This window comes from Neopelma chrysocephalum, unplaced genomic scaffold (genome assembly GCF_003984885.1).
Source record: "Neopelma chrysocephalum unplaced genomic scaffold, ASM398488v2 Primary Assembly neopelma1_23, whole genome shotgun sequence".
In the NCBI taxonomy this organism is placed as follows: domain Eukaryota; kingdom Metazoa; phylum Chordata; class Aves; order Passeriformes; family Pipridae; genus Neopelma; species Neopelma chrysocephalum.
Window position 1 is genome coordinate 19,255,442 of NW_020897691.1, and position 13,906 is coordinate 19,269,347.

Below are 13,906 nucleotides of genomic sequence, written 5' to 3' on the forward strand. Positions count from 1 at the left end.
TTAGACTTATGTGCTTCAATACAGTGGAAGATATTTCTTAGAGGTCTGGATTTTTGTAGGGCTTTGTTTTGTTTGATGTTTTTTCTGTTGTTTTTCAGATGTTATAGGTTATACATAAAGATTTTTTTTTTTACATTGTCATTTTCTTGTCAGGAAACATTACAATTATTTCAAGTTGCTGACTTTTTTAATAATATTGTTTGAAGATTGAAATTGTGTCCTGTTAAAGTTGTCAGCAAACCTTGCATAATATGATTGTGAAGCTTGTATAGAGACAATGTGGGGAGACCACCTAGAGGCTGTCTTAGGATCTTAAGAACATTGACCAAAAAATCCAACCCTTGATTGAGTAGGAGAATCCCATTGATATGTATAAAAACTTGCAGTGTCTGTGTTTCATCTAAACAGCACCTCTCATTTCTTTTCAGCTTAATAAATTGAGAAATCTAAGTGGAGTTTGTTGTCACATTAGAAGGTTGCTAGGCTGTGCTGTAACTCAATGAAATACTTATAGTTATTTTCTTGGAGCAGTTCGGGTCTCTTGGTCCTGCAAGGACATGGATTATATGTTTGGGACTTTTGTAATAGGGTAATAAAAATGCTGGAGCCCCATCTAGTGCATGAACAGTTAACCCTGCTAGAGAAGTTATAAAACATGTCAGAACAGAGAGGATAGAAGGCAATTCCATTAGTGGGCAAATTTTAGCCTTTTTGTAAAATAACTTGTAGTACTACATCAACAATGGATTGGATGAGAAAAATGTAGTAGTGGTCAAACACAGGTCATTGGGGGAAGGTGATTCCATAAAGGTTAATTTTATTGTACCTCAAAGGGACCACATATATTGAAAGATTTAACTATGTTAGACCCCAAATATGAGCAGTCAAATTGAAGGTTAATTACAGTCTGAAAATTCACAGTGGGACCAGGACATGTTTAGCACATTTAGATTAGACAAATCAGATTAAATCCAAACACATTTGACCTTGCTCAGTTGCTTGTTTCCATGAAAAAGATGCTAGTAAACAGAAAGACTGGGACTTTCAGGTTTGATTATGCAATTTAGGATTGCGAGTAAAATTCTGAGTCCGTGGAAAGTCAGCAAGACTGTTGTCATTAATTTCATTTGCATCAGCTTTCACCCTTGGATTTTGAGATTAATTTTCCTAAGAGAGCTAGGATTTGCTGTCTCTGTGAACTTCCCTGCGAATGTCTGGGAGGAAATCCTCTTAGAAAACTAGCATTGTAAATATAATGGGCTGGACAGTAGTCTCCCTTCTTCACCAGAGAAGATGGAAGTTGCCTTTGAGATTCTGCCAGAGACCATTTAAAACAAATGCAGTGCACTTTTTGAAGTTCATGAAAGGGAGGGGAAATACTGGATTTAGTCAATATTCATTTTATAACATAAATGTTTCTTTAGGAAAAAGAGCATTTTTCTTCTAAACAATTCCCCTTGACTGGTTTCAGTACTTTTCTTTCAATGATTATGTACATACTCAGGAATAATAAGATTTTTTAAAAGAAGAAAATCTGAAATATTACTGTTATTTTAGGAAATTTAATGCATCGACATTTCTAGCAGTATAGAAAGCTACACCTAGATGAAATTCAGGCTTTATAAGTATTTTTTTTTATAATCATGCACCTAAATTTGGGTATGAGTATCAAATGGAAACCTTCAGTTTATTAATGGATATACTATGCATGCATGTGTTAAATGTTTTATTCAATAAAAAACTAACTAGGGCTTAACCTGTCTTTTTACTCACAGTTTAAGTCTTACTTTGACCAAACTATGGTAAGAAATGGGCATAACAGTGTGTTTTGTGGACCAAGGATTTCTAGAAAGACTAAGAATATTACCAGCCTGCTGGTTATAATGTTACTGGAAGTTTTTTTTAATGTAATGTGAATTATAAGACATTCTTCCCGATATTCTGGATTTAGGAGTCATCCATGTCTCTGTAAAGCTTTAAATGGTATAAACACAGTTGTGCTGTGCCTTCCAAAGAACATCTTTTCAGCTTACACACTGATATACACTGGTATACAGCTTGTTATGCAATACTTATTGAATCAAAAATATTGTGTCAAGTAGTATTGGCCTTGAGGTCAAAATCAGTGTCATTGATAGTTATGGGAACCACACGGTAGTCCATGGTTCCATGTGCAGACCATAGGACCTGGCCAAGCATCACAAGGGCATGGTTTAGATCCAACACAAGCCAATGTCTATACCTCATCGAGCTCTAGGAGGCTGCTTCTAAGCTACTGTTTCTTCAGTATTCACCACTTCATTCTCATAACAGATGTTTAGGAGCTTCACACCCAGATTCCATCACTCTCAGCTATTGCTCCCTTCCTTCCTTTCATCCTTTTCTCCAACAGAGCTTTCTGAAGTCTGTTTCATTGGTCAGGTTTACAGTGGTGTCCCACAAGGACTTTTATTGATGCATATTTGTGAAGTGGGTGAGCACATTGCAGATGAGAACTTCTTAAGCGAGGTTTGCTGCCAAATCAGGCACTTTGTATAATTACACCTTTGTTAGCTGTGCTGTTGCTAGTTTGAATATCTTGCTAGGTGGGGAGGCTTTCTTATTGCCCTCTTGGAAAATACATAGTTTGTAGGCTGTGTAATTCACAGAAACTGTAATTGAGGGTGATGTTTCTAACAATTTGAGCTTAAATACAGCTCATAGATCTTTTAGTAACAAGCTCCACGTGAAAGTAAGTGGGACAACTTAAGACACAGTTGTGCAAGTGACTGTGACTTTGAAATGTATTTTCATTCATATATTGGAAAGTAGTTTATTTTACTTTCCTATTGTCTTAGCTGTTCTACCTGTCCAAGAGTAATAATTTAGGGGTTTTTCACTTCTGTGGTTTGATTTGATTGTGATTACACAAGAACAGTTAAACCTAGAAAAAGGTGCCACTTTTAGATATTCAACTTTGAGTAAAGATCAGCTTGGGCAAGATTGAATTTTAGTGACTTAGCCTGATCGGTCCTTTAATTGCTGGAAAACTTACTGCTAATGTCCTAAAATAAAACAAAATGAAGTTAAGAAACAAAAGCCAAAATTCCACCACTTGTATCAAATGAGGTAGTTGGAAACTGGTTTTATGCAACAAACAAACTTCAGATCGTGTAGAAGTAACATTGGGAGTTGGATTTTCAAACTTCTAAACAGCAAGAGCTGAAAAATACTATTGCGAATGTGCCCCATTGTATCATAGCATTCAAGGGATCTCAATATATGCCAGGTTCTGATGAAAGAGCTGTTGATGCTTAAGTAAATGTGCAGGTTCTATATTTGGTTGTAAAATTTCTGCAGCACTTCTAGAGAGATTTTCTGTTATTACTGGAATTCTAAAATATTCAGGAAGATCCTAAGGAAAACTTGTCCAAGTTTTACTATCCTACACCAGTATTCATAGTTGTCTTTAATGTATTATCTATGAACTATTAGGGGGTGTGAGAGTTGTAAGAGTTTGGGGATCAAGGTCATTGTCAGCATTTGAGAATTGGGCTTGGATGGTTTCTTTAATTCAAATTGATTGGCTATGTATGCTATTTTTGATGAAATATCTCTTTGCTACATGTTGTCTTAGGGGAGTTAGGAGGGGAAAAATTTATTTTAAGTGTGTTAATATAAATTTGAGGCTTGCTGTAGATTGACATCAAGGACAGTCATACATCAGCATACATCATAGCTTGTGAAAAATTTAATCTGTTGTATTTTCCATGTTTAGATATAGCAAATGGCTCCAGTTCAGGAGGATATCGCCCCCCTCCCAGAACAAAAGAAGTGATCATCAATGGACAGACAGTGAAACTAAAATATTGTTTTACTTGCAAGATTTTCCGCCCACCTCGTGCCTCACATTGCAGCCTTTGTGATAACTGCGTAGGTGAGTAAAAAAAAAGATATGGCATATGTTCAATTTGGTAGTATTTGGTATTGTTATGAATACTTAGGAGAGAGAAAAGAATCAGAGCTAGTGACAAGATTACTCATGAGGTGACTTGCTGTGTTCATCCTTCTTTTCTGCAACCTCTGTTAAAAGTTAAGAATTTTATTGGAAGCAGGAAAGGAGATTTGGCCTAACAGATGTTGCTAATTTAAGAAAGAAAAATGTCCTCTGATGCATACACGTTTCCTAACCTTCTCTCTAAGACAGAGAACACACCCAACTCGAATAGGGCCACATACAATGTGCAATGACCTTTCTGATGCAGAGAATCAACTTTCATGGGAGTCTCAGAATTGTTTCCTTCAGCATATTAAATTGTGGGCAAGAAGCTGCTTCCCCAGTTCATTAGAAACTGATTGTGAGACATAGTTCAAACTGTTAGGGCTTGGACTGTGACCAAAATACACACTGTAGGTGATTCTCACCTTTGAGCAGTTTTATGATTAGAAATTTTAAAGTCAGAATCCATAAGAAATTATGGGCAAACATGGTATTTTCAGAGTAAGTACATGTGGTCAGGACCTAAGCATATTTTATGATGATAGGGTTGGGGTTTGTTTCTTTCTGAACATCTTGTCCTTTTTCATGAGTATTTTCTATGGAGGGCAGACAAGGTGATTAAGATATGCTTGGATTTAAAAGCAAACCAAAAAACCCCTACCAATCAAATCTAAGTGGTTTCCAGTTAATTAGATCACATTTGGAGTTTAGTGCAGTTGATTAGCACACTGTTGAGCCTGGATCTTAAGCATTCAAGAAAATAATGTAGAAAGATGTCTCCAGCTGAGAAATGTAATTGCAGCATTCAGCAGTGATATTTTTAGATATAAAGCAGTCATTGGAAGAATTGGAGTTTTATGTTTAGATGATATTCATTTAGGGAGTACACTTGCATCACAGTGAAAAGTTTATTAGCCTTTTGGCCCTATGGAATTGATTGGTATCTGTAGATAGTTCTTTCAGTAAATAAATTTTTCTGATGTGTTAGAATTTTGTAAGTGTTGCAAAAGCTATTGAGCAAGTAGGAATGTTTATGAATTGCAGTTGACATATTTTTCAGAAAAATATTTTAGCAAATGTGTAACCTCAACATTACAGTGTTATGATATTACTCAGCAAACCTGATAATGTGAAAATGCAGTTGCTGACCAATGCAGTAAATAAAGTTAAAAGGCTGTTGTTGTCTTTACCAAGACAGCATAAATAAGAGCAACTCCTCCACACACATCTTGAAGCTTATTTTAAAATAATGTTTTGGTTTTTTAATACACTGGTATGAAGGATTTTTCTATAGGTTATTCTGTACCGTTTTCATACTACATTTGGAAAACCTATTCTGTGAAATATCACAGTCTTTTGATTATGTCTGTGATGAAACAACAGATGTGAGTTATTACGAATGTCTATCAGAAAAGAATCTGAGCAAATGATTCATACAAGTGAGATATCTTTTCTGCCTATAAAATAGATATGACCATTGTAATTTGCTCTTGCACGTTTTTTAATTTGGAGTTTATTTGTTTTAAAATAATTGCATCCATTAATTGGAATGAATTTGCTGTGGTTTTTTCCTCAGTGTTTATAATGAGAATTACAAAAACCAGTGACTTTTTCAGAGTACACTGTTTTCTGATTAGGTACAGCTGTTTGTCATATAAGTATGCAGATATATTGAATGCAAAAAGGGAAATCTACAAATACCTGCAACTAATTTTCTGTGAAAAATAGGTGTCAAGAAAATTGGATGGCTTACATACTTGTGGCAATCTAACAGTGTAAGAGCATACACTTAATCAGAATGTGTTATGCAGTTTACCACAACCTTTTAGTTAGGATTGTCTATCTATATGGTGATGCTTTTATTTCATTTTAGTTTGTGAATAAATTTTGTAATAGCAATGAATGTTCTTGCGCCGCTGTCATTTGCTAGGTCTTTACTGATGTAACTAAAGCAATGCACAGGTAGTGCTGCTTCACACGCATATAGATATTTAAGTAAGTTATGCTACTTAGGCATAAGATCTGATATTTAAGTAACATACGATATTTAAGCAGCCCACTACCAAAATGGCCATGTGTTCCTTTTTGACCACATAGATTCCAAAGATTTTGCTGCATAGTTACAAACCAGCTATAGAGACTATGTAGTGCAGGAATGGAGTCTGTCTTCAAACTAGCACTCACTGCTCAGAAAAAAACAGTATGCTACTCTTACCTAAAGTGTCTACTTGACAAATGAATGCAGTGTGAAAGAGAGGTTCTTTCATCCTGTGTTTTCTATTAATGCTTTTCATTCTCTAAGGAATCTATTGCAGCATTTTAAATATGTAAGTACAAACAGAAACTTATTCTTTGGGGTTTTCCCTCTTTGGAATTAATCCTAACTTTCTAGTTATTTAGTAAGCATGTGTTACTTGATCTTTTGCACTGATTTTTTTATAAATGTCTATGTTATATTTGTCGATAAAAATAGCAAGAAATAGCTTTAAAATAATAATAATGAAGAGGTAATTAGAGTTCTACCCATGGTAATACTTCAAACTCTTTTAAGTCTACAACATTTTCCTAGTAGTATCCAAAAAGGTACATATTTTCATACAAATCTAGTTTGTTGCATTTATGTAATGCCTTCAAAAATTTAGTTGAATAAGTGTTCCCTGAAGCAAATATTTTGGGTGTATTTGCTTTTTTTACTGCCTCTGTGAATGTCAGTTGGAAGTTAGCCTCTCAAGGGTTTTGTGTACCATTATGTTGCTTAAGAATTATAAATGAATTAAAAATAATGTACATCCACACACGAGAAATAAAGACTTTAAAGATAAACAATGAGAGCAGACATAAATTCTGAGCCCAAGCTAGTTATTGCCAGGTTTTGACAAGAGGTTGCTTTGTAATGCTAGTAAAGCCAGTGGTTGGGCTTGCTTCTGAAATTAACAAATTGCTTCTTTTTAATTTATTTTTGGTAATTTCAATATCAACTGTGTATTATCCTGGCTTTACTTGGTTTTAATAAATAATTTTTGTCTTGTTTAATTTGATTTCTATAATAAAAGCTGAAGAAGCAGGTGACTGTATCCAAACAATTTACTTAAATATAGTACCGAATGACTAATGAGAAACAGTGAATAATGATTAGCAAGCAGTAAATCAACTTAAGTGTTCTAATCTAAATGTCTAAAGTCTTGCTTGTCTTCACAATGACACAGTTTTTCTTTTCAAGTGAAGTAACTGTTTTTAGACTTAAGACAAAAATGCAGTAAGGTGGAAGAAGAGATTCACCATTTATATTAGTCTAACACAATATGGCCTTTTTATTAATTTCAAAATCTGTGTATCATAGATTTGTGTGCAACTGATGGATAAAGATTACTTTCTTTTCTCTGGTTTCACTGTGTTTTTTTCAACACCTTTTTTTTTTTTTGCTCAGAGGATTCAAAGCTCAGATTTTTGAAATTTGATGTCACTACTTTGAAACGTTTACTTTGATTTTTCAGAGATCACTGATGAACATGAGAACGGCATACTTAGACCAAAATTTTGGTTCATGTAGTAGCCCCTTTCCCACCTTGGCAGAGTGGATCCCTGGGGAAGAACAGGACAAGAGGGCGAGCATGTGGGAATACTTCTTGTGAATATTCTCACACTCTCAGAAATCTTCAGTGTAGGCCTTCTTGAACCCTGAGTGATTATTCTTTTTTTCAATAGCTCTTGATAGATCCTAGTGGCCTCTATACCTAATATAAGTTTCTTGAGAGGGTAATCCAGCATGCCAGTAGTGCCGAAGGCACACACCATAGCGGCATTTTTTCTTGATGTTGCTTTTTCCTGTAGGATTCAGGATTCCTCTAACTCGTAAGTGAAATTCCTTTTATACAGATCGTAAACATGAGACCAACTGTCAAGGTTTTGACAGAAATTTTGACAGAAAATATGCTGTATTAGAAGCCCATAGACACTTCCTTTCCAGTAAATCATTGCTTCTGTAAAGCACTTCTGCCAGGCAATGGTAAGCATTGTCTTCTGGTTTCAGTCTTGACTGGACTCCATTAATTTGAAAATTCAATGTGTTATGTACCTAGCAGTATGCCAAACAGCAGAATTTGGATAAAATAATTGTTTTTAAAAGTTATTTCCCAGATTAGGCACCAGTGTTGTAAACTTGTTTTTAAAATGGGGAAATAATTACTAAAACACACAAAACATGACACATACAATGTAAGACAAAGAGTGAGAATTACCAATTTGTTCTGAGGAGAAGCTTTTCCTTGTAGTTACTCTGGATAGCACCATCTTCCCACCTGAAGAACACAAATTACTTCAAAAGCAGGCTGAGAGGTGGCATCATAACAGTTTGGCTTTTATAACAGAAATATGTCTAAAAGTAATTTTCCCAGGACGTTTTTGTTTTTTATAAAAAATGTGTGTTTACTTGTTGTTGGGACTTTGGTTTGCTTGGTTTAAATTCCATTCTGTAGCACTCTTCCTTCATTAATTTATTATTTCCCATTTTGCCTTCAATTCCTTTTCATGACCTTTGCTTATTTCTTTCCTTACATTTCCTGCGATGAATAGACTACAATTTTTATTTCATTTTGAACCTCCTAAACCTTAGCTCTGAGCGTCTCGAAATTACTCTTTAGCTGAACAGTTAAAAATACAAAGTTGACTGCTAAGACCTTTTATTTCTTTCTTTTTTCTTTCTTTTCTTTTCATGCATGTTTTTCATGCATGTGAGAAATGGCATTGGCTCTTTTTGTTTGTTCTACCTTTTTGGGCCACCCAAGAAGCTGTCAAATGGAGTACACACCAGTATTTACAGAAGCAATATATTATTTATGATTGTACCATCTATATAATTAGATGTACTTTAGAAATTAAGAAAGCATGGCATGTGTGTCAGAGTATTTAAGTCTTAAGCCAAAACACTGCAAAATATATCAGAAAGTCTCTTTCAAAAATAAAATAGTATAAGTTACTTCAGAGAGAGGTTGTGACTTATGCATCGGTCTGCATATAATAAAAGGCAGAGATGATCATAATATCTAACTGCATAAATGATGTTGTAAACCTCAGATGTCAGAGTAAAAAAAAAAATTAGGAACCTAAGAAAATAAACAAATATTTACATTTGGTGCAATAACATTTGCAAGATGGTTAAACTCAAATTCAGATAAAAGACAGCAACAGAGTTGGGTAGAAAATTTAGCTTTCCTGTAAAAAAGAGGAACAAATCTATAACCTTTGTGGATGCTATTATTTGGTAAGGATTGTATGCTTCCTTTAGGGACAAGTTCGGGGGTTTAAAATCTGTTCCTCCACAGCTAGGCATGTCCAGTACTCATCTGGTTCCCAAAGTGCGAAGGTGTTGTATTGACAAGGATTGGTATCTAAGGAGAGACTGTGAAGCAGTGAGGTCCATCACTGTACCCTCTTCGTACCTGTCAAAGAGTAGGCATTCTAAACTGCTGCTGCTGCATTTGAAAATGTCACCATTAATGTGCATGCAGTCAAAGGATTTTTTTAATTAGTCAACATTTATTATTGGAGGATGCGGTGATCTATGTGACAATATGCTTTAATTACCAAGAGCTATCCTAGGGCAATGGCTGGATGTTTTCCTAATAAATCAATTGCTATTTTTATTTTTAAAATTAGGCATGTTTGTTTTCTTTTTGTGAATGGCATTAGTCTGCTACTATTGAAGTTGATTAGCATGCAAAAAGTTGACATTACAACTTAACTTTCTAAAACCACACCCCTCCCTAATAGCTTAGCTATGTGGGACAGTTTAAAAAATCATGAGAGTGAAATATTTGTCAAGTGGCTCTTGTGTTTGTGTTTCTGTTTGACTTTTAGTTGTAGATATCCATGCACATTATTAGTTTATTTCATTAACAGAGACCATCTTTCCCAGTGTTACATTGCTGTTTCAGTTGGCATCACCTTGTAGACATTAGTGTCCCGAATGTAGTTTGGAGTACACATTTGGGAAATACTCCCCAAAAGTTAACTTAAGGCTGGAAGACTCTCTCTGTTCTTTTTGGTTTTCGTGGGGTGTTTTGATTTGGAATCTGAGTACAAAAGTACAGAAACTTGGTGATTTAAAGGATCCATTGTGCATTGTCCATAACAGATGTTCTAAAATAACATCAGCATGCATATAAATGTAACTTGCAATTGGTCTTTTGTTATTTTCATATAAATTTCTACTGAGATTTCATTCCACAGAAGTAACAGGAGAGGTATTGACAGGGGACTGTCAGACAGATGAATTGTGTGTAAGTTAAATTGATCCAAGTATTTGATTGCTGTTGCCAATTGATGGCAAATATCATCAGTGTGGTTTTTAAATATGATTAAATAAATAATTTTCTTAGGAGTGACAGTTTTAGTCAATGGAACTGAACATCTGGACTAAGGATAGTTTTTATGAATATGCTATGAATACTGGATACAAATTTTTTTATAATGTTAAATTATCATGCATTTTGAACTGACTGTAAAGGTCTTAATGCAATGATTATATTTGGTTTTGTGCATGCGTCGCTCTCAGCAGTTGGGATTTGACTGCTGTGACTTAGAGGAAAAAAAATAACTCTTTGTAATAAAAACCTATTTTTTAAACGGACTTCTAAAAACCACATTTGTTTTCCTAAACATTTCAAGAGCAATCACATTCTGAAGGCACTGTTTTTCATATATAATGTCAAGTCAAGAAGCCTGAATAGATGTGGTCACATCATGACATCATAGTCCTTCAACAAGCTGTAATTGTCATCATTATAAATACCTGCAGATGTGTCAGTATCTCTACATAATTGCTCAGTGTGAATCCATGACAATGGACATTGTAGTCTTGTGTTGTACTGCTGCTAGTATCACAAGTAGTTTTGAGTAATCCTGGCCCAGGATTGAGCTGAATGGTTGATCTGTAATGTGATTTTTTGACTGATACAAGATTTAAATAGTGGGCTGTTGACTCTCTCCGGTCCTGGGATGCATGTTTGCATGTGTTAAATAAGGATGGTAACATTTGGTGAATGCCTTAGGTTTATGCCTTTGCCCCACAGCGCTTTACTTGAATGGCAAGGAAGAATTATCAAGTGAATTCTAACTTGTGCTCATTGGAATCTCTGAGTAATGTGACCTAGATATTTTTGCACCTGTCGACTTCTTGTCTTTGAGACCTGCCTTCACATTAAGCTTTAGAAAAATGTATGCTGGTGTGTAGTGATCCTGTTGAGCAAAAGAAAAAGGAAGCAGTTCATAAATACTGCAATCTGAAGGACCAAGCTGGCCTAAGAATGTTCCCTGTAAAAATGCTTTTGTGTTTCTTTTGAATTATAAAGCTTTTACTAAATGTTCTGAAAGAGGAAGAAAAGCATTGGGGTCATTTTTACATGGTTTCTTGGAGTGTAGTGATTGAAAAATGGAAGCAGAACATGTAAGGATTTAAGAGTCTGGGCTTTAAGGATTTTAAGAGGCTGTGCTGTGGAAAGTAGAGATTGGACTCCTTGGTTCTGAGCAGCAAGGAACATGCTTTGGTGTGGCTTCTGAAAGAAACACTCCATCTATAAGGCCATTGCTTATTAAAATGGCAAATGTTCTCTTTTTTTTTTTTAAATCTGAGATATCCAGCAGTTAATGTTTCTCAAGCAAGTTTTCAAATGTAAATGTTTCAGGAAAGGTAAAAAACGAGAAGTGTCTAAAGTATGAGGTAAAGTGTTCTTCTGTGATCCAGTTAGCATAGATTATTAGTTGAGTGTTAATGAGACCACTTAGGTGAGTGTTAATGATACCACTGAGTCATGCTGACAACTTGTGGTTTCCAAAGGGATCTGAACATCATCCTACTTGTGTGATTCTCTCCTTTGTGCCTGTTCTCACAGCCTTGCTAACACACAGCCATTGGTAAGTCAGTTTTTCCCACTGAGCAATGAACAAAATAATTCTCTTATTTCTTTCCTGCCAGTTCAGGGAGGTGACATGATTCATCATGAGCTTTCACAATGAAAAAAGGAGATGGGATAAAGTGGCAGGAAAGGCAGCGTGTGACCATCTCTTTCACTGCTACTAAGCTTTTAGATTGGCTCAGTTATCTTGTGAAGCCTCATCTTTTGGATTTGGTTATGACGGTGCTGGCTATCCTCACAAGTTATTATCTAAATTCAAAGTTACTGATCACTTGGGAAAGACTAGTGAAATAAAGTCATTGTTACAGGTTTACTGACAGTTCTTGAGGTTTTTTACTTCTTTGGTTTTCTGTGGTTTTCACAGCAGTGTTTTTAGTCTCCATTTAATCATCTCCTCTTTCCATTGATGCTTCACCTTATAAACTGTTCGCACATTTTCTCAGTCTGTTTTGTATGCTTCAGCTTTTGTTCTCAGATCCTAAAAAATTAATCTCCAAGATTTCTCCTGCAGTTGTGATAAGTGTTAACATGTAGTAAGGTTGGTGTTACAGTTGCACTGAATTAACACTTAGCTGCTTCTGAAAGTGTCATTTCATTCCTTCTCTGGCAGTGTGTTCTTACTTCTTCACTTGGCATAGCTTTGGTGTTTGTCTGATACTGTGATGAGCTGGTCTGAGGAGACAGGCAACAGAAAGCCATGGTTTTAAGTTCATCTGGCTATGTCAACCAGCTCCCCACAGAGTAAAATGAACACCAGGCTTGGCCTAAGAATGGGGAGCCATAAAGACACAGGCAAAAGTTTGTTCCCAGGACTGCTGAAAGAGTAGAAGCTGTTTTAGCAGCAGTTGTTGATTAGGTAGGTATAGCTGCAGCATCACACATTGTTAAGGCAAATATATTGCTGCTTTTGCTTAAAATTGAATGCAGGAGGATGATCTGTCATAACTTTTCTATCCATGAGATTCTTCCATAGAAAAACTTTTCAACCCTTTCAGCTTTCTTCCTCCCTCATTAAGAGTTCTAATACACTTTCATTGGCAAGTGCTTGTATTACCAATGTTTTCATTCTCTTCATTTCCCTCAAATATTTTTACATTAACCTTGTCACAAATGTATGATCAAATACAGCAGTATGTTAACTATAGCCTATACATTTAAACCAGAACTGCAGTCATCACCTCTAAACAGTCTGTTATTCTTCAATAAGAAGTTGCATTTCTATTTTCTCTGCATTTTAGGTTTGCAAGGGCTGGAATTCCAGTTTTTCTCAGCATCACTAGTTTTTCATTTCTCTGTGAAGTTAAATTGTAATTTTGCTGCCAACTTTGCCCAAGCCAAGTAGAAATATCAGACAGAGCTTCCTTTACCAAATAATTGGTTGTTCAGTTAGTAGGCATCTGGAGGACCAGGGGTGAACCTTAAGACGCTGTGTTATGTCTTCATTAGTATTTATTAAGTTGTGTCTTTTTTTAAGGAAAAAAAAAAGCTCCAGATTTAATAGCTTTTATATTTCTTAAACGTCAGAAGTTTCTGCTTAGTATTTGTCTGTTCTTTTTGACATGGTTGGCAGTTTCCTCCTGCATTAATAACTAAGCAGAGCAGCTCGTGAGCTGTTACCATTAAATTGCATTTACATATTTGTGCTCTACTGAGTAGAATGTTTTGCTTTTTAATATGCTCTTTTGTGGCACGTGTCACATGCCTTTCTATTTTATGACTGAGAAAAATGAGGCCTAGTTTATTTACCATAACATTCATGCAAACCCTTTAATACATCTTTTTTTTCATTAGAGTCGATTCCAGTTAAACACTGTGGCAGTTTTTCATGTCCAGCCTTTTCTGTCCATTTCTCCTTTATAGACATATTAGGTAGTTACTTAGCTTCACAATGATTGGAAAGGTATTTATTAAAAAAGCAGAGTCTTTCAGTTCACCAGGAAAGTTTGAAGATGAAAATTGGAGAGGAACGACAAGTAGGTTAAAAATGCCACAGTCTTTAGTAAGGAATGTATAT

The 13,906-nt window shown here is 35.3% G+C and overlaps 1 protein-coding gene across 4 annotated transcripts in view; it reads left to right on the plus strand.

The window, feature by feature from the left end:
- Window positions 1–13,906, plus strand: part of ZDHHC14 (zinc finger DHHC-type containing 14) — a 97,511-nt gene that overhangs the window by 59,601 nt on the left and 24,004 nt on the right. For all 4 annotated transcript variants that reach the window (XM_027688994.1, XM_027688976.1, XM_027688985.1 and 1 more), the window contains exon 3: window positions 3,758–3,916. In XM_027688994.1, coding sequence (XP_027544795.1) covers window positions 3,758–3,916 — 159 coding nt within the window. The remainder of the gene's footprint in view (window positions 1–3,757; window positions 3,917–13,906) is intronic.